Source organism: Macaca mulatta, chromosome 9, assembly GCF_049350105.2.
Source record: "Macaca mulatta isolate MMU2019108-1 chromosome 9, T2T-MMU8v2.0, whole genome shotgun sequence".
In the NCBI taxonomy this organism is placed as follows: domain Eukaryota; kingdom Metazoa; phylum Chordata; class Mammalia; order Primates; family Cercopithecidae; genus Macaca; species Macaca mulatta.
The window spans coordinates 127,498,424-127,521,463 of record NC_133414.1 but is presented as its reverse complement, the minus strand read 5'-3'; the positions used below and the strand labels follow the sequence as shown (position 1 = coordinate 127,521,463).

General features: G+C 33.4%; 1 protein-coding gene across 4 annotated transcripts in view; it reads right to left on the bottom strand.

Moving 5' to 3' along the window:
• ATRNL1 (attractin like 1) overlaps positions 1 to 23,040 on the bottom strand; it is an 831,070-nt gene that overhangs the window by 531,238 nt on the left and 276,792 nt on the right. For all 4 annotated transcript variants that reach the window (XM_002808513.4, XM_015148255.3, XM_015148256.3 and 1 more), the window contains one exon: positions 12,754 to 12,847. In XM_002808513.4, coding sequence (XP_002808559.3) covers positions 12,754 to 12,847 — 94 coding nt within the window. The remainder of the gene's footprint in view (positions 1 to 12,753; positions 12,848 to 23,040) is intronic.

Sequence of the window (23,040 nt, the reverse complement as noted above, 5' to 3'; positions counted from 1 at the left end):
CTAGTATAGCCAGTATGGAGAACAGTATGGAAATTTCTCAAAATACTAAAAATAGAACTACCATATACATGATGCAGCCTTCCCACTACTGGGTATTTATACAAAGGAAAATAAATCAGTATGTCAAAGGCATACTTGCATCCTCGTATTTATTGCAATGCTATTTGCAACAGCAAAGATATGTAATCCACCTAAGTGTATATCAATAGATGAACAGACAAAGGAAATGTAGTGTATATACACAATGGAATATTATTTGGCCATTAAAAAGAAGGAAATCCTGTCGTTCATGGCAACATGGATGGAACTGGAAGACATTACATGAAGTGAAATAAGCCAGGAATAGAAAGTCAAACACTGCATGTCTTTACTCATGTGGAAACTAAAAAATAGTTGATCTCATAGAGTAAAACGTAGAACAGAAGGTACTAGTGACTGGGAAGGGTGTGGGGAAAGAGGAATAAGGAGAGATTTGCTAAAGCATATTAAATTACAACTTGATAGGAGGAATAAGTTCTAATATTCTACACTACTTTAAGAGGACTATAGTTAACAATAATACATTATATAGCTCAAATAGCTGGAAAGATAATTTGTGTGAATGTCCCCAACACAAAGAGATTATAAATGCTAATTGCCCTATCTGATCATTATGCACTGTATGTACTGAAACATCATTATGAACACCATAAATATGTATCATTATTATATGTCAATTTAAAAATAAAATCAAATTTAAATAAATGAAAATATTTTAAAGGAAAAGAACAAAACAGACTCTAGAAGAAACAAAAATCTGACTAGTTTATCTCTTTCAAAGAAACTAGATGAAAGTTAAAACCTTCAGGCCAAAAATGAATTCTATGACCAACTGGCTACCTGAATACTACTTGATAATGGAGAAGAGAAAGAATTTTTAAACAGAACCTAAAAAAGCACTAACCATATGGAAAAGATGGATATATTGGATTATACTAAAATTAAGAATGTCTCATTATAGATATATAAATTGGTATGAAAGTCCAACCACAGAGTGACATTTACTAAACATATCACCAACCAAAGATGTGTACATAGCATGTATAAAATATTACTAAAAATGATTAAGAAAAGGATAATCCAGCAGAAAAATCACAAGAAACTTGAGAGAACACTGCTTCACAAAAAGAGAAAATCCCACTGGTGATTAAATAGATGAAACCTTTAAAGATTAAACATAATAAACTTTTAAGAACTAAGGAATTTTTTAAGCTAAAGAACATAGCAATTAGAAATGTCCACATCCATCAGAAATGTCAAAATTAAAATGCCTTGGAATAACAACTCTCAGCAAAGATGTGGAGCATTAATAAAATTCATAGAGACTTGGAATGGGTATAATTTAATATAATCACTTTACAAAATAGTTAATTTTCTAAAGTTGAAAATATGAATAATGAATACACATTCAACAAAATGTATGCATTTGTAAGCCAGGAAACATATAAGAATACTGATAAAACATTAACGGTAATGGTGAAAAAGAAAAACAAAACTGGAATTATCAAAAAAGAAAACAGGCAAATGAATGAATGAAGAGTGTTATAATTATATAATGAAATATTCTACAACACTGAATAGGACCATATTACAGCTATCTGAATGCAGCAACTTGGATAAATCTCAAAACATTATGTTGAGGTGAGAGGACAAACATTATTAACAATAAAGAAAGGATATCATATTTGCACCTGCAAATTGCCAAAACAAGACAAAATAGAAAATCGTTTTAAAAAGAGATTACACTGAAATATGTTCAGTCACTTACCATTTTTCCATAAAACTAAAAGTGCTAAACTATACAACACAGCCACTACACTGGAGCCCCCAGAAATAAATCAAAAGGACGTACTAGTGTATAGCAGTAGTTCATGTTATAACACACACGCATTTGACATGAGTCCATATTTTGATAAAACACGTACACATATACCAGATATATTCTGCACTTAAATGTTAAAACTTTATTTCTTCATACAACATTAAGTTGGGACATATTTGGCTATTTATTTCATCCCCTGATATTTCAAGATAACTTAATAATAAATATATAGAAGACTGATCAAAGTAAAATAAATGCTTAAAGTGCTGTCTCTTTCTTTGACACACACATCTGCTTCTTTTTCTAAGTTCTTCCAACTTGTAGGTAGTATATCCTAAATCTTAACTTGATACCCTGTTCTTTACTGTGCACTTTTCTTTTTTATTAGCAATTCCAACAATTCTATAATGTATTAGGAACCATTCTGACCACCTAGAGTTAAATAAAGTCATTTAACTTTTATGCCTTATGTGAATGTAATAATCAAGTGGGAAATCATGGACTCTGCTAGTCTCAAAAAAAAAAAAAAAAAAAAAAAAAAAGCTTTAAATGAGAACAGCTTTGATTTAAAAAAAAAAAAAAAGCTGGGAGGTTTTTGCAAGTTTTAAGAGATGAATGGGGATTAAAGAACAAATTAACCCTAAATACCCCCACACTGTTCAATAACTTACTCCAGCAGTCACACTTAATGAACAGGACCCTTAAGGTTATTTCAGTGAAAGTACAGTAATTAAGGATGTCAAGCTAGATGCTAAGGGAATACTAATTAATCATGAAAAGATAGGCAACTCCAGTAAGCAACCTTAAAATCTCAGTAGTTCTATATAAGAAGTTTAATTCCAGCTGAAGACACTGTCCAGTGTGGAATGGAGTTGGAGAAAAGGTCTTGCTCCGTGCCATCTTCACAGGATCTGGGCTATTCCTAGCCTCTGCAATCTGTCAGATCCTCATCTTCCTCTCCACTGCACTGTTGAATGGGGAAACAGAGGGTGTATGGCACATGAGGTTTTTAAGAGCCAGGCCTAGAAGTGCTGGGTGTTACTTCTGTCCACTGGACAGAGCCCAATAACATGACTTCCAACCTAACTGCAATGTAGGCTGGGAAATACAGCTGGGTTGTGTCCACAACGTTTTCAAAATTGGTGATGAAATGACATTCAATCTAGTACAGTTTTGAGGGACAAGGTGTTGGTATAGAAAGACTGATGAGAGAACATTTAACTTCAAAAGTACATTCCTAAAATCCAAGAGCTTCAAATTCAATAAGTCATCCTCCAAAAGAACCCAAACATTTACCTGACATAGGAAGTTATATGCTCAAGTTAGACTTGTTACCAGAACATATTCCTCAAGGGTAGAAATTGGACAAAACCATATATGGTTTCACACTGGGCAAGCTTAAGATTAGTAACATGCTTTCTGAACTGATATTTTCAGATGTATGGCTTTTGCTACTGTCTCATAGCCTCTCAGTGAATAAATGTTTACAGAATAAAGCAAGCATAAGAGTTCCTCAAGTATCTTATATATTAGACATCAAGGCTGCTTAACTCATTATCACAAGGAAACCATTAGTCTTATCAGCAGTTGCAAATACAGCAACAAAACAACCTAGAAAAATCTTAACAATATTTAGTGTTGGAGGCTGGGTGCAGTGGCTCATGCCTGTATTCCCAGCACTTTGGTAGGCTGAGGTGGGCGGATCACTTGAGGTCAGGAATTTGAGACCAGCCTGGCCAACATGAAATCCCATCTCTAATAAAAATACAAAAGTTAGCCAAGTGTGGTGGTAGGTACCTGTAGTCCCAGCTACTCGGGAGGCTGAGGCATGAGAATCGCTTGAACCCAGAATGTGGAGGTTGCAGTGAGCCAAGATTGTGCCACTGCACTCCAGCCTGGGTGACAGAGCTAGACTTTGTCTCAAAACAAAAAAAAATTAGTGTCAGTATTTGAAGACTATAGTCACTACTTATCCAATTGTGCTTATAAAGGTGATAATCTATGTGTAAGCAGGCTGTACAGCAAATTATTCTCCCTCTGTAGTCTCTATTATAACAATGTAGATTAAGTCACATAGAAAAAAGATGTACTTTTTATCCCCATTCCCCATATAGTAGACAAAAAAAAAAGATGAGAGTAATTAGGAAAAATAAAGATCCAAGAGATATTATTTTTTAAAATATAAAGTCCCTACTATGTGCCAGAATCTGTTCTAGAAAAGAAGGTACAACTTTGATCTTCCTAAAATGGAAAGGAATTCATTGGCATGATCATCAAGGCAATTTCACAAAACAAACAAACAAAAGAGACTTGATAAAAGATGGAGAAAAATGGGTAATAATCTTAGATATTACTGGCCTAAAGGTAAGCCAAGGAGGAAAAAAATGTTCAGGAAGATCCTCCTATGGCAACATTTCTCAAAATGTATCAAGAATTTTTATTTCACTATTTACCTATTAGTAGAATTTTGGTTCCCATCCCAGGAGTTTAGTCACCATATCCCAGATTTTTCTGTGCCCTAATTTTGAGAACCAGGGTCTTAAGCCTGAAATAAGTAGTTATGAAGAAGTTGTAAGATCAGTAAATGGCAAAGGTATAAGGAACAGAAAAGGGGAGCCAGTTATAAGTTAATTAACACAATTAAGATCCTGATTAATAATATTGCTATATATCTTAGGGAATTGTATTTTTAATTCCAAATGCCTTTGACAAGTTTATCTTCAATTGACTGTGAACAGAACGTAAAACAATTTTGAATCAACTTATCAATTTTGACTAATCTACCAACAAAATATCTAAGAGTGCCATTTAGAGTACTTTTCACCAGAAATCAATAAAATGATCTCAGATCTTATATTAAACAGTGAAACAATAAACTTTTTTTGGCTAGAGAAAACACTAATTTTTAAGGCCAGTTGTTCTGAGTGGGGATAAATTTGTGAGTAAAATTCATTATTTCCATAATTATGGAGTTCCACTGGGATTTACTGAAAGGAATGAAAGAGAAACCAGGGGTGCAGACATCCTATAAACACACAAAGTAATTCCACAAAATAAAAAAGTGATCAAAATCTCATATAACTTTAGAATAACATGGCAGATGTTTAAGTAGGTGAAAAATGTGCTCATAAATATTTGAGCCTGGAATCTAACTCCATTTTACATATAAACACAAAATAGTTTTGCATATTTATAACACATATTGAATTTTCTAAGACTGCAACTATCATGTAAATTGAAAATCTACCTTTTATAATACTATTCAGAATTTGACCAAGATTTTCATTTAAGAAAATCTCATCACCAATAGCTATCCTGCTCACACACATCTGTGAGTATACAATGTGTGTGGAGAATATTTGAGACACCTCTTAAGAGACTAAAAACAAAAACATATTAGTGCCAAATTGTGAGTACTACTGAATTTCATAATATAGGAATTAAAATTATCATATTATTCCTGTCCTACATATTTGTTAAAATTTCATAGTGCTATAATATAAAATGTATGCAGTAGAAACTACATGGTAAAATTACTGTGGGGTAGATTGCAATTGTTTTTAAACAGGGGACTCTGATAATGTTCCAGAGGTCTACAACATGACTTGACTGGCTCTTATATTATTATTTCCTTTTCAAATATGTCCCCTGTTTCCTAAGACATGATGTAGTCTCTACAGTCTTTTTACATAGCAGAAACAGAACGTATACATTGACATGTGGTAGGATTTCAAGAAAGAAAATATATTTTCTGTTAGATTTTATCACAATTCTGTCCATATTTTAAGCTAGGGAATTATTTTGGCACTACACTTATAAATAGGATCCAGCTCATATTTGAGAATATTATAATCCCTCATTTTCTCCATTTCAACAGCCTGCTATTTGTCTTGACATAAGATTTCTGATTTGCCATCTTGACTGGGTCCAGAATGAATGGAATTAGTTTCAAGGGTTTCTTTCTCTTGGCCCCCCTCTACCTTACTGGCTCTTTCTCCACAGGTCAGGAAGCCAATATGAGAGATCTGCTGGCTGCTACATACATCCATTTTAATTATGAACTAAGGAACAGGGAAAATGACTACAGAGTGAGTCTGTAGATTTACTGTCCTCAATGAAACATATTTGGACTTAGATTTTATTTATTTCCTGGTCTCCATAAGTGCCCATTCTAATAAGGGACTGTGACTATTCATCCTCTTATGCCAGTAGCACTCCCCAATTATTAGAATAATTAATTATGAAAATCCATGAAGTTCTAGGGGGTGTTATTCCATCTCCACCAAGAACCATTAACCTAATAAATTGATGTTTATCTTTTTCCATCCAAAATACATTTAGTTAGCACACTTACTGTGTATAAGACACAACAATGTTTTTGCTAAATTCTGTTGGAAATTAAATATTTTATGGTAACCTTAAATGTAAATGGGTTAAATGCCCCCAATTAAAAGACATAGAGTGGCAAACTGGATAAAGATCCAAGACCCATTGCTATGCTGTCTTCAAGAAACCCAATTCACATGCAATGACACACATAGCCTCAAAACAAAGGAATGGAGAAAAATCTACCTAGCAAATGAAAAAGAGAAAAAAGCGGAGTTGTAATCCTAGTTTCTGACAAAACACATTTTAAATTAACAAAAATCAAAAATGCAAAGAAGAGCATTACATGATGGTAAAGGGTTCAATTCAACAAGAAAATCTAACTATCCTAAATATATATGCACCTATACAGGAGTATCCAGATTCATAAAGAAAGTTCTCAGAGACCTTTAAAGAGACTTAAGCTCCCATATAATCATAGTGGGAGACACTAACACTCCACTGACAATATTAGATCACTGAGACAGAAAATTAACAAAGATATTCAGGACCTGAACTCAGCACTGGATCAAACCAAACGGACCTCATAGATATATGCAGGACTCTCCACTTGAAAACAACAGAATATACATTCTTCTCATCACTGCATGGCATATACTCTAAAATCAATCACATATTTAGAATTAAAACACTTTTCAAGAAATGCAAAAGAACTGAAATCATACAGTCTCTTAGACCACAGCACAATCAAATTATATAGTTTTACATTTAAGTCTTTAATCCATCTTGAGTTAATTTTTGTATTAACAGTGTAAGGAAGAGGTCCAGTTTTAATTCTCTCTAATGATCAGTGATGTTGAACTTTTTTCATGAGTTTTGGCCACATGTATGTATTCTTTTGACAAGTGCCTGTGTCCTTTGCCCACTTTTTATGGGGTTGGTTTTTTCTTGTAAATTTAAGTTCCTTATAGATGACAGAAATTAGACTTTTGTCAGATGTATAGTTTGCAAAAATTTTCTCCAATTCTGTAGGCTGTTTACTCTGTTGATGCTTTATTTTGCTGTGCAGAAGCTCTTTAATTAGATCCCATTTGCCAATTTTTGCTTTTGTTGCAATTGCTTTTGGTGTCTTCATCATGAAATATTTGTCCAGGCCTATGTCCTGAATGGTGTTGCCTAGGTTGTCTTCCAGGAAGTGTTAAGAGAGAAATTTATAGCACTAAATGTACACATCAAAAAGTTAGAAAGCTCTCAAGTTAACCTAACATCATAACTAAAGAACTAGAGAACCAAGAGCAAACAAATCCCAGAGCTAGCAGAAGACAAGAAATAAACAAAATCAGAGATGAAATGAAGGAGATAAACACACACACACACACACACACACACACACACACAAAATACAATAAAAAGATCAATGCATCCAGGAGCTGGTTTTTTGAAGAAAATAATAAAATACATAGACCACTAGCTAGACTAACAAAGGAGAAAGAGAAGATTCAAATGAACACAATCAGAAATGACAAGAAGGGCATTACCACTGACCCCACATAAATACAAACAACCACGAGAGAATATTATGAACGCTTCCATGCACATAAACTAGAAAATAAAAAAAAAAGGATAAATTTCTGGACACATAAACCCTCCTAAGACTGAACCAGGATGAAACAGAATTCCTGAACAGACCAATAATCAGCTCTGAAATTGAGGCAGTAATAAATAGCCTACCAACCAAAGAAACCCAAGATATGATGAGTTCACAGACGAATTCTACCAGATACACTCTCCTCAATAAAAAATTGAGGAAAAGGGACTCCTCCCTAACTCAATCCATGAAGAGAGCCTCATCTTGATATCAAAACCTGGCAGAGACATAACAAAAAAAGAAAATTACAGGTGGATATCCTGGATGAACATTGATGCAAAAATCCTCAACAAAACACTGGCAAACAATTCAGCAGCACATCAAAAAGCTTATCTACCATGATCAAGTAGGCTTTATCCCTGGGATGCAAGGTTGGTTCAACATAAGCAAATCAGTAAATGTGATTTATAATATAAATAGAACTAAAGACAAAAAGCACATGATTATCTCAATAGATGCAGAAAGGGCTTTCTATAAAATTCAACATCTATTCATGTTAAAAACTCTGAGTAAATTAGGTATTGAAGGAACATACCTCAAAATGTTAAGAGCCATCTATACCAAACCCCAGCCAACATCATACTGAATGCACAAAAGCTAGAAGAATTCTCCTTGAAAACCAGCACAAGACAAGGATGCCCTCTCTCACCACCCCCATTCAACATAGTATCTGAAGCTCTGACCAGGGCAGTCAGGCAAAAGAGATAAACAAAGCGCATCCAAATAAAAAGAAGGGAAGTCAAACTATCCCTGTTTGCAGACAACATGATCTTATATCTAGAAAACCCCATAGTTTCGGCCCAAAAGCTTCTTCAGCTGATAACTTCAGCAAAGTATCAGGATACAATATGCAAAAATCAATAGCATTTCTATACACCAACAACAATCAAGCTGAGAGCCAAATCAGGAAAGAACTTCCATTCATAACTGCCACACAATTATGTGTGCCTAGGAAAACACCCAGGCAAGAGAAAGATCTCTACAAGAAAAACGAAAAACCACTGCTCAAAAAAATCAGAGCTGACACAAACAGAAATTCATTTTTAAGTTACAATTTTTGATGATCAGCTGTGTTTTGGGGCAAAACAAGATTGAGAATTATCATTGCTATGGCAAAATGAATAATTTGGTGCTCATCTAAATGAATATTTTGACTGTACTACTGATGTCCTGCCCACTGTGGCTGCCAATCCCTTCCACAAGGTACAACACAGGGAATGCTCTCTTGAAATGTTCACTTTTTTCCCCTAAGCAACTGGTGGAAGGGAATGGCAGCCACAATAGGTGGCTTGAAAACTCTACAAAGAGTATGCTTCTCCATACTCTTCCAATTTCTGTGGCTCCCAGGAGCTTCACACTATTGACAGTGTATACCTAATCCCTGCCAAATATCAACCACCCTAGCTGATCTCATCTTATCAGTTTCCAGATGATTTCACTCCAGGTAAGCCAATGTTCATGCCTCATCTGTCTGCAGTCTATTGTCTCTCTTTAGATTTGTGGCCATTTGATTACCCTGTTTTCTCAGTTCTCCAATGGTTTCAAGAAAACTCATGAATTTGCAGTTTATCCAGATTGTTTTCCTTTCATTGTAAGGGTAGAAGCGATATTTTTCCAGCTCTAAATATTCTTGAGCAAAGACCGGAAATGCTATGGTCATGTTCATTTTTACTTCTTTGCTTTTATTGATGCCGTTTCCCCTTGTTTCCTATTTTCTTTTCCCAGAAAGTTGATTTTATTACTCCTTCAGGTTCCAGTTTGAACATCCTCTGCTTAAATTTTCCTTATCCTGCCAAAATAAATTAATACTTCCCTTTTCAATGCTACATCAATACTTTCTTCATTCTATTCTATTAAACAAATTTATTGAACACTTACACTGTGGTATTGTTGCAGTGGTCCCCCCAAAACTTCACTCTAGTAAAGGATACAGACAAGTACACAAATAATGCAAGAAAAGAAATGAACAGATATGAAGAGAACCAATTTCAGTTTAGGATGGTTATTAAGAATATGTAAGATATGACATCTGACTAAATACTTAAAACCAAACAGAAATTATCCTAAGACGTGGAAGGGGGCCGGGCGCGGTGGCTCAAGCCTGTAATCCCAGCACTTTGGGAGGCCGAGACGGGCGGATCACGAGGTCAGGAGATCGAGACCATCCTGGCTAACACGGTGAAACCCCGTCTCTACTAAAAAATACAAAAAACTAGCCGGGCGAGGTGGCGGGCGCCTGTAGTCCCAGCTACTCGGGAGGCTGAGGCAGAAGAATGGTCTAAACCCGGGAGGCGGAGCTTGCAGTGAGCTGAGATCCGGCCACTGCACCCCAGCCTGGGCGACAGAGCAAGACTCTGTCTCAAAAAAAAAAAAAAAAAAAAAAAGAAGTGGAAGGGGTTCATAAGCATATCAAATCACTAATGTAAGTAATTGATAGAGTGTATTTTGGTCAGTGTCTTCACTGCTAGTCTGAGATACTTTCAGCAAAATTGTTTACTGATTTGAAGGACTAGCTCTCTTTCCTAACCTTTTTTTTTTTTTTTTCAGGTATAAGCACATTATAGCAATTAATTGCTCTAAGTATAATGAGCCTATTCTTTACTGTTTCATACTCAAAAGCCAAATAAACAAAAAAGTAAATGAATGGAATTCTGTGTACAAATACCACCAACAAAATACTCTTTACAAATTAGTATTCCATTATTATCCTCCTCATAAAAAACCATAAATGAGAATGGGGAAAATGTACTTTTATCATTAAGAACTACATAATTGATTTTCTCATATTTTGCACATATGCCAAATCTTATAATTCTATTTTAGCTAAGCTTACAAGCTCACTATTTCAATGAATTAAAATTCTACTTTCTTTTGTCTGTAAACAAAAATATGTTACTGTAATACTGTATCACAGAAATAATTATTATGGATAGTTATATGGCTATACTAGTTATGTAAAATTATACTAAGAAGATTGTCAGTGTTTACTATCATGGTAGAATCTCATATATTATTTTTATCTGTAATACTGCCACTATGGTCTATAAAAAATATTTTCATTGCTGCACACTGGTATCCAACCAACATATTTAATAGAAGTTAATCAAGAGAAACAACATTACTTATAACCAGAACCTGCTATTATTACATAATTTGAGGGAATAGGAGAGGATTGCGCGAAAGAAGAATGTAGAGTTCCTCTTTAAAAGTTATTAAGAATTTCAAGACCATGATAGCAGAGCACTAAACGAAGTGTGTTGTCCTTGTAAGTGTGGGAACCTGTATAAATTCACAGGCCAAACGCCCATGAAGTTGGCCTTACTTATAATCAAGCTTTAGTGTTGCAAAGTATTAGCAGCATCCTTGATCTTAGAACAGAAGATTATGATTTAATTTCATTGGTTTTAAGACCAAAATGGCCTTCCTTAATGGGAATTTCGCCAAGATCTTTTGCTGTGAACTTGTATTTAACTTCAGAGACTATAGAGAAGAAATATAAACTGATTGTGCTTACCTTGTCTGAATTTGAAAATCTGTAATACTTAGGTGGCTAGCTAGGCAAAGACATAATCACCTAACTTGAAATATTTAGGATAACTCTGCAACAAGTAATATATTTATTTTAAATAAAAACAAAAGGATCATTTTCCATGTTAATAGACTCTAGATATAAGTTTTTATATATTTATAGTTTTGAAGAATTCTTTATTAAACTTTCCCTATGTTTCTGTAATTATTATAGTTGAGATTTATTATTTGTGTTAAATACAGTACATATATAGCTAATATAAACATGTATTTGTACACATATAATTCAAAACCATAAAAATTTAATTTTAATAATATACATAAACCAGAAAAATAAATAACAATTTAAATAGCCTAAAATGTTGCCTTTTAAAGTTAATTTTTGAAGGAAAATAAAATTTTAGAATAACAACTACATGCTAAGACAAAAATCATTCATGTAAGTACAGAGAGGAGAGTAGCAATAGTGGGTTCCTGCATACTGAAAGAACAGAGAAAAGAGAGGAAGATGAACATAAGGAACCAGCTGAAAGGGTTAAAGGACAAGAATTATCAGAATTAATAATAAATGACTGAAAAAAGTACATAGAGACATTATATTAGGTATAATATGAAAGAAAACTGTAAAGATAACAATGTAGATTTGATACATAAGATTAAGAATGCTTCTTTTTCTAGAAATGCAAAAGATAACACGTTCTATGGGTTTGTTTTAAAGCCTCCACAAAATTGTTATTTAAAAGGTTTAATTTTTAAAGAGAATTCATTAGATGCAAGTAAATTCTCAAAGGAAAATAAATCATTCTACCAAAAAGACACATGCACCTACATGTTCACTGCAGCACTATTCACAATAGCAAGGACAGGGAATCAACCTAAAAGCCCATCAACAGTGGACTGGATAAAGAAAACGTGGTCCACATATACTACAGAATACTATACAGCCATAAAACATGAAATCATATCCTCTGCAACATGGATACATTATCCTAAGCAAATTAACGTAGGAACAGAAAACCAAATACCACATGTTTTTGTTTCTAAGTGGGAGCTAAATATTGGTACATATGGACATAAAGATGGGACCAACAGACACTGGGAACTACTAGAGAGAGAGAGGCAGGAAGGGGAGAAAGCAGTTTAGAATTATCTATTGGGTACTATGCACATTATCTCGATGATGGGATCAATCATATCCCAAACCTCAGCATCATGCAATATACCCATGTTAAAAACCTGCACATGTACCCTCAAATCTAAAATAAAAGTTAAAATTTGTAATAAAGGTATGCCTAACTAGCACAACACTAAATTAAAAAGTAAAACATAAAAATTACTTCAACAACACAAATTCAATCCACAAAAGTTCTAAAATGTCATTCTTACTTACAATTGACATTGGTCACCTTTTATTCCTTTAGTTGTGCAGAAACATTTTCCTGTATGCAGATGACAGATATTTGCATGGCCACTGCATGTACAAGCTGTAAGTCAAAACCAAAATGATATTGAATATTCTGCATCACAAACATGCACATTTCACATTTCAAGTATTATTATTACCTTATTTTTATGTCCTGTAACTTCCTCATGCCATCCAAAAACTAAGGTTACCAGATAATATAAATTATTTTTAATTAAATGGAAGTAAATTCACTTTTCTGAAAATTTTGTGAAATTCCTTAAAGTCTTTTGGGGATATCCTGAAGTCTACTATGAATCTAAGTATTTATCTAATTCTTCTTTGGGCTTCTCTCCATTTTCACTTTGGTATATTTCTTTAATAAAGTGAGTTTCAAAGCGTTAGTGCAAGAGCTTTGGACTCAAACAGCTTGACTTCAAAATTTACATCTAAAATCACTATATGACCTTGGACAATTTACTTAATCTGTTTATGCTAAATTTCTTCATCTGTAAAAGAAGAATAACAGCACTTAGCTTTCAGGATTGATGTGAAAATTAAATGAGGTAATGTAATTTAAGACACCTAACACATATTGAGCACTTAATAATTGGCAGGTATTACTTCTACTGTTATTACTACTGCTAAGATACTGCTAAGAATAATACGAATATAGCTACAAATTGTGTTTTAAAAAAGAACATCTATGTATTTCCTTTAAATTCACCCTTTTAAGCTTCTGAGAACATCCTCACCCTTTTAGAGTATCCTTTTAGATCCTTTTAGATCATCCTTTTAGAGTACTAGATGAAACTTTCCATTTTGTAAAAGTTGCATGATTAATTTGATACATATAAACTTGTCTCCTTCTCTCACTTTGCAATCCTTTCTTAAAGAGCACTGTTCAATTATTTAGGACATAAACCTCACACTTTATTGTGTACAACATCCAGTCAATTGGTAGATTTTAATTTCTACATGTATAATCTCTCTTGTATCTGACCCCTCCTTTTCATTCTAACAGCCACCACAAAGTATTTTCATCCACTTTCTTTTACTGACAACAATATAATCACATAGCAGATATCTTTGCCTTCAGTATTTCTAGGTTACAATTCATTCTCCAATCCAATAACACATTCTAAAGAGACAAGGCTGATGGTGTCACTAACCCTTTCAAAAACACCTAATGAGAACTACTGCTGTTCTTGTACACTGCCAGTTAGCTAAACCATTCTATTGACAAAAATGAAATGATATGATCTTTTCCTGAATTGTATAGACACATAAAATTAAGTGAATGAGTCAAAATTTCCCAATGTTCAACTTTTTCATTATTTTTCTTCCAGTATCAATAGTAACTCTAACATATATGCTAATGAATTAATAAATGCAAACAAATGTAACCAGATAATTATATTGCTAATTCAATTGAGTCTCTGAAAGAAAATAGATACTGTATACCTAAGTGACGTATAAGACCAATATGAACATTTTCAAAAGAAGAGACTAAAACAAAGGTCAAAACCAGTAATCTTTGAATCAGATGGAGTCAATAAAAGAGGCAAAAAGAGTGAAAGGCAGAAAGACTGGATGAGGATTATCAGAAACGCCCACTTCAGTGTTAGTAATCCAGTTTTCTGCCTGCCAAGGAAGTGGTTGTCTGTCCTCTTACACAAGCCTAATGAGTGGGACTTCACAGAAGTTTTTGAAGAGTCTGCTGTGGGTCCCCTTAAAATCGAGGTTGTATATTAGAGGAAATTTTGAATTAGGTGTGACCAGCTATGGCTATTTAACTGAGGTAGAAGGACAAATAGAAACAGTTCCTTTTAGGAAGCATTTGTACTAACACTGAAGTCAAGAAAAAGAAAGTATATTTCTTCCATCTAGCCAGCATCTACTTAATATTCTGACCAAGAGGATTGTCTGGAAGCACTGGAGGACTTCAAATGAAAACCGAAGTAAAAGTTGCTAGAACAGGAAGAAAGTATGTGTCTCCCACACATCATGAGAATTGCCTCTAGAAAGGTCAAAACTCAGAAGAGAACCCAAAGACACCTACGTGAGAATGGATCAGCCATTGTGCATCTCTCACATAGAGGACCTTAACTAAATATGACAACTATTCTTCACACATAAGACTGTAATTTTCTCCTCTCCCCTAGAAAGATAAAAAAATTATTGAGCCAGGAAAGGAGGAAAATCCTAGGTTAAGAATGAAAGAACATATAGAATAGAGGAAAAGAGAAAATTTGGCTTCAAAATATGTTCAGAATTCTTACGTTTATCTGATCTAGATAATTTTAATTATTTATTTACACACGTTTGCAAATTAATTTCTCTGGAGTTCCTTATATTAACTAAGAGTGAGTCTGAGATTTTATACAAGATTAAGGGAAAAATGTATTGCACTGAATACATTTTAAAAGGTCAGTGACAGAGAAAACTATTGTATTTTGATTATACTCTATGTCTGGCTTGGGAATTATATAAATTGCATCTATATAAGAAAAAATCTGAAAAAAACATAAATATTGCTTATTATTTTTGTGAAGACAAAAGATTATGGTGGTGATTTTAAGTGGCATGTACATTTTCTGCTTATAAAACTGTTGGTAATTTATATAATGGGATAATTAAACTATCTAATTTAAGGACTAGATTTCTAATGCTACCACTTGTATCGATCTGTGTGTTGCTCCCTTAACCTATCTTACTGCCTCTTCCTACCAGAAGTAGCCACTAGCCTAAATTTTATGTTCATCAATTCTTTGTTTTTAAAAACCAGAATATAAAAATCATTTATAATATTTAACTTGCCATTAGCAAATGAAGATTACTACAACAAATTCCTAAAAATAGTACCAAAAAATGGGTCCTGATGACAATACAATTAAGTCAAAAGTTAATAATAAACAAATAAAACTCTACTAAAACCCCCATATATCTGGGTTAAAAAAAAAAAAACAAAAACTCTAGAGGAGTGACTTTAGGAAGATAGTGGAATAAGACTTTCTAATGTTCATCTCTTATAGAAACATCCATTTGAAAAACTATCCATGCATGAAAATACCTTCCCAAAAGCTAAGGAATCCAGGCAAGAGATTATACCACCTTACTGAAGTCCAAAAGAAAAAAAAATGCATTGAAGAGGGTAGAAAAGCCAGTTTAACATTATCCATATTACCTCTCCCAAAAGCCCAAGCAGCATAACACCAAGCAAGATATCCGCAAGTCAGGGAAGAAGAATGAAATAAGCACTCAACTTTTCACTGGACGGCAGTACCAGGCCTGCCTCTCTGAACCCAGGGCCAGGCATGACCCCACAGTCCCAAGCTCCATGCTGGCCAATGCAGTATCAGAATCCAGACTCATCCCACTATCAGACTAGTCCCTGCATTGTCAGGCTCCAGGCCTTAACACAATAAAGGTCACATATTCCACAATTACTTTTGCATCAACCTATGATATGCCCACAGCTAACATCATACTGAAAGGTAAAAAGTTTTAAGGTTTTTTTCTATAATCAAAAAGAAGAGAAGGATGTCCCCCCTTACCACTTCTGTTCAATGTAGTACTAAAAGTTCTAGCCATAGCAAACAGATAAAAAGAAGAAATAAAGGGCATCCTAATAGGAAATTAAAAAGTTAAATGGCTTCTGTTTGCCAATGACATGATCTTGTCTACAGAAAACCCTAAAGATTCCACCAAAAATATGTTAGAACTGATAAAGAAGTTCAGTAAAGTTGCAGAAAACAAAATCCACATACAAAAATCAGTAATATTCCTTCACACTAACAATGAACTAACTGAAAAAGAAATTAAGACATCACTACCATTCATGATAGCATAAAAAATACTTTGAAGTAAATTTAACCAAGGACTTAAAAGATCTAAATACTGAAAACCACAAAGCATTAAGGAAAGAAACAGTGAGTGACTTATATAAATGGAAAGGTAGCCCATGTTCATGGATTGGAATAATTAATATTGTTAAAATGCCCATGATACCAAAAGTAATCTACTGATTCAATGCAATTTCTGACAAAATGCCAATGGCATTTTTCACTGAAAGAGAAAAAGCAATTTTAAAATTCATATGGAAATTAAAAAGATGCCCAGTAGCCAAAGCAATCTTGAGCAAGAATAAAACTGAAGGCATCAAACTATTTGATCTCAAAATATACTACAAACCTATGTTAAACAAAACAGCATAGTATCAACATAAAAAAAAAGGAACATCAACCAAAGGAACAGAATATAGAGCCCAGCAATAAACCCAAGTACTGACAATCTACTGATTTTTGACAAAAGTGTCAAGAACACACAATGGAGAAAAGACAGATTCCTGAATAAATTATGCAGGGAAAACTAGATATTCACATGCAAAATAAAGAAATTAGACCCTTATTTGATACACAAAAATCAACTCAAAATGCACTAAAGACTTAAAGCTAAGACCCAAAACTATAGAAGAAAACATAAGAGAAATGCTACATGACATTGATCTGGGCAAAAATTTCTTGGTTTTCCCAAAAGCACATGCAAAACAAAAGCAAAAATAAACAAATGAAACTGCATCAAACTAAAAATCTTAAGCACAACAAAGGAAATAATTAATAAAGAGACAATCCACATATTGGGAGAAAATATTTACAACCCACACATCTGGTAAGAGGCTAATATTCAAAATACATAAGAAATTCAAGCAACTCAACAGCAAGAAAACAAAGAACACAATTTTAAAATGGACAAAGGACCTAAATAAACTTTTTTGTAAAAGCAGACATACAAATGGCCAATAGGTATATGAAAAAATGTGCACTATCACTAATCATTAGGAAAATGTAAATTAAAATGACAATGAGTTATCGCCTCACACCTGTTTAAAATGGCTATTATCAAAATGATGAAATTTAACAAATGCTGGCAGGGATGAGCAGAAAAAGAAACCACGTGCACTGTTGGTGAAAATTTAAAATAACCATCAATATGAAAAGGGTTTGGAGAGTCATCCGAAGAGTAAAATTACAATTACCATATGGTCCAGTAACTCCTCTTCTGGGTATATATCCAAAGGAAATGAAATCAGTATGCCAGAGAGATAGTTATACTCCTGTGTTCACTGTAGTACTATTCACAATAGCTAAGATATAGATGCAACCTAGGTGTCCATCATTGGATGAAATATATATATATACATACACACACACACATTTGAATACTATTCAGCTTTTTTCTTTCTTTCTTTTTTTTTTTTTTTGAGATGGCGTCTTGGGCTGAAGTGCAATGATGCAATCTTGGCTCACTGAAACCTCCACCTCCCCGGTTCAAGCGATTCTCCTGCCTCAGCCTCCCGAGTAGCTGGGATTACAAGCACCCGCCATCGCTAATGCCCGTCTGGCTAATTTTTGTATTTTTAGTAGAGACAGGGTTTCACTATATTGGCCAGGCTGGTCTTGAACTCCTGACCTCGTGATCTGCCCTCCTTGGCCTCCCAAAGTGCTGGGATTACAGGTGTGAGCCACTGCACCTGGCTTCAGCTTTTAAAAAGACAAGATGAATTAATGCTAAATGAAATAAACCAGGCACAAAAAGACAAATACTACATGATCTGAATTATACGTGGGATCTAAAAAATATCAAATTCATAGAAGAAGAGAGTAGAATGATGATTACCACAAGCCAGGGTTAGGAGACATGGAAGGGGAAAGAGGAAAGGCTGATCAAAGAGCACACAATTTCAGTTAGGGGGAATATGCTTTAGTAATCTACTGGACAAAATGTATGTTTCAAAATTACTAAGAGTAGATTTTAAATGTTATTAACACAAAAATAATTAGTTTAGTTTCATCCTTCCAAAATGAAAACATATATCAAAATGCCACATTTTACCCCACAAATATATAATACATATAATTATTATTTGTCAATTAAAAATTAAAAATTAAATTCAAAACATAAAGAACAAAGGTGAGTAATGAAACACAAATACAAATCTCCATAAATCTAAATATTATTTTTTAATTAAAGAGCAGAGAAACACATCACAGAGAAATAACCACAACAAATATGATACTCATTATAAATAATGTGTATATATAACATACATGAGAAAAAATAACCTATCAATAATAACAATGAAGATGAATAGGCTTAACTTATATATTTTGTCTCATAAAGAACAACCAACTACATGCTCTAAAGTAGACCCACATTTAGAACCAAGTGACTCAGAAAAACTAAGAATAAGAGATAGAAAAGGTTTGCCAGGCAAACGGAAACAATAAGAATGCAGAGATTACAAACCTGGTATCAATTAAATTAAAATAAAACTTAACCCAAAAAGGCATTAAATATGACAAAGACCTTTTTAGTACCAAAGCTAAAAGTCACCATGAATATATAACAGTTATGCATATTTCAGTGACAGATAACAAAGCAACTATGTTTACAAGCAAAATCATAGAAGATATAAGGAGTAAGGAGACAAATAAAAAGAGTTTAGCACACCACACCAAGTAGAAACCAGCACACCACTCTTAGTACAAAACAGTAGATACAAAATATGAAAAACTGTAAAAGGCCTAAAGAAAATAATCACTAAGTTAGATATTATAACAAGATAGCCGAACAGATTTCAAGCTTATGCCTTGATACTAAACAATATGCCTTCTTCCCAACTACACATAAAACATTCACAAAACATAATCATCTATTATGTCACAGGAAAACATCAGTACCTTACACAAAGTGGTAATGACGCTTCATCACACAGTAAAACTAAAAATGTACAATAAACACAGATTTGATGTGTGATGATGACGATACTATATATCATAATGTAAGTAGTAGATTTATAGTAGTGATATGAGTGATCAGATTCACAATAGTCAATAGTCAGTAAGTGGAAACAACCAAAAGGCCCATCAACTTATGATGATAAAATATACATACAATGGAATATAACTCAGTAATGAAAAGAAATAAAGTACTAATACATGCTACATAAATGAATCTAAAAACAAAATGCAGTGAAGAAAAGCCAAACACAAAAGATTACATATTGCATGACTCAATTTATAGGAGATATTTAAAACAAGTAAATCCATAAAGTCTGAAAGCAGACTTGTAGCTGCCCAGGGCTGGGTTGTTTAATGATCATGGGTTTTCTTTTGCAGTGATGGAAATGGTTGGAAATTGATACAGGTGTTGCCTGCACAACGCTGTGAATGTCCTAAACACCACTGGATTGTAGACTTTGTAATAGTTAATTTTGTGTTACCTGAATTGTACCTCAATAGAAAACAATTATATTAATAGAGTAATAACATGCAACTAGAAATTGAAATTAACATTTGTTGGGGCTCAATCAGGCTGTGGGAAAAATATTAGAGATTTTATATAGATAAAATTTATCTATCTCTATAAAATATTAGAGATAGAGATAGACACAAATCTTGAAAGGCCAAGAAGTTTGCATAGCTTCGGTAATAGAACTGGCTGGCTAAAGGTGACCTAGTCTCTTTACTGTTAAACAAATTAAAGTAGCAACAAAGGAAGGTATCCTAGTTTACCTAGCTAGCTTGTTTACTCATGTGATCTTAAGACTAACCTTTCATGTACCTTGGGTGCTTAAGTGCTTTTTACTGGAGAAGTCCACAGTGTCAATTACCTTCTACTGGTGATGACTCAAGCCTTTGTTAATCAGTCTTACTGAATAAATGCAAGTCTCACTAGCTGATCAAGGCAGTTGCAACTGTTTACAGTACTCGGTGGGGAGTGTGTAAGCAGCTTGAACACCCTCAGCTGGATTGGCAAAGCAGAATATCTCTGTGTCAAGTATATGTTATTCATCCGTCACCCAGTCAGGGGTCTACAAGGGACAGCCCCCCCGCAGCTGGTACCCCTGTGAAAGGAGCGCTGCCTCAAACATTAATGTCATTTATTAGCAACAAGTTGTGAAATATTTAGAGAAAAATTTAACAAAATATGAGCAAGCTCTATACACTGACAACCATATCTACTGAAAGTGATATCTAAATATCTAAATAAGTGGATATACCATGCACATGAATTGGAAAATTATATATTGATAAAGTATCATTTCTCCCGAAATTTATATAATAAATTCTATAAAATTTCAATAAAATTCCAGCCAGCTTTTTTGTAGAGACTTGCAAGCTACTTCTAAAACTTATATACATCTTAAAACATGAAAGGAAAAAAAGCATTTAAAAAAGACGAAGACAGAAGCCTTGAAAGACATAATTTCAAGATGTGCTTTAAAACCATAGCAATTAAGAAAGTTTGGTAATGACATTAGGCCAAAGAGAGTGATCAAAGGACCAGAATAGAGAAGACAGAAAAAATCCTACACATATTCCATCAATTTAGTTTTCAACAAATGTGCTAAGGTAATTCAATGAGAAAAGAATTGCCATTTCAACAAATGGTGCTGGAACAACTGGATATCTGTATGGGAAAAAAGGAACCAGTATCACAACCTCACATTACACACAAATTTTACTCAGAATTAATCACAAATTTACATGTAAGAGTTAACACTAAACAATCTCTGGAAGAAAAAACAGAGAAAAAAAATTTGCATCCTTGGGGTAGGTAACGATTTCATGCATGTGATACAAAAAGTATAAAATATCAAAGAAAAAATCATATATTATAATTTATCGACTTTAAAATATCTTCATTTTATAAGAGGATACTCTTAATAAAATGAAAAGTGAAGTCATAGGCTGAGGGAGATATTCACAATCCATATATCTGAGGGAGATCTTTTATCTGAAATATTATAAGATCTCTTAAAATTTAACAGAAAGAAAACTCGACCAGTTTTTAAAAGGAGACAAAAAATCTGAATAAATACTTCACACACACAAGCAGAAAAGACAGACAACTTGCTAATAAACACAAGAAAAGATATTTAATGTCCTTAGCCATCAGACAAATATAATTGTAAATCAACAAGACATATCATCAAACACATATTATAATGGCTAAAATGTAAAAGATTGATAATACTAAATGTTGACAATAAAATGAAACACTAAAATCCTCATAAACTGCTGGCAGAAATATGCAATGATACAATTACTTTGAAAAACAGTTTGACAATTTCCTATAAGGTGAAGCATACCTATACAAATTTATGATAGTACAAAGAGCAATTCCACTCTAAGGTATTTACCCAAGAGAAATGCAAGACGTGCACACATACACTTACACATAAATATTAAGAGTAGTTGTACTGCAACTTACTAAAAACTAGAAACAAACCAGGCGTGATGGAATAAACAAAACGTGGTATATCCAGACAATAAGATACTACTCAGCAAAAAAAAAAGAAATTAAAATGCTGAGTGAAAGAAATCAGAAACAAAAGTGTCTATTTTATTTTATGTATGCAAAACTTTAGAAGTAACAAATACAGTCACTAGCAAGGATCATCAAACTATACATGAGCCAAATCTAGCTTGTCTCATATTTTTGTATGACCCACAAGCTTAGGGTAGATTTTTTAAATGTTTAATGGTTGAAGAAAAAAATGAAGAAAAATGCATAACATGAAAATTTCATGAAATTCAAATTTCAGTGTATATGAAATAAGTTCTACTGGAATATAGCCACATTCATTTGTTTAGATAATACACATGACTGCTTTCATTTTATAGAAGCAGAGTAGAGCTGCTACACACAGACCAAATGGCCCATAAAGCATAAAATATTTTCTTAAAAGAAATAAATACCTATATTTGTGACCAAAAAAAATTAAAAAGCAGGCAGTATTTGGCTGAACCTTGGGGCAGGTGAGGAAGTGATGGGGAGGAGATACAATGGAAACTTTTGGGGTGAAAAATGTTTTTCTTGATTGTGGTAGTGGTTCCTTGGGTATACAGAATTTGACAACATTTACCTAAGGGTACTTTTAAAGAACATGCACTTAATATTTATAACTAATTCTATGAAGATAAAATATATATAGTTATGACAACATGATGTTCCTTGGTAGGGAATTGAGAGAAGTTAATATATTTACGTTCATTCGATTGCATAGGTTTTGCATCATTTAGTCCTTTAATAACATAAAGTCACATTTTTTCAAATATGAAATGAAGATAATACTAATTTAAAAATTTTAATTTTAAGACCTGTACTGTTAGATTGTGCCTATTTATAAATGCAAAATAATATATTTTAAATTAGGTTACTTTTTGATATTTTCCTTGCTTCTCAGTCGATACCAAGTCAGCTAAA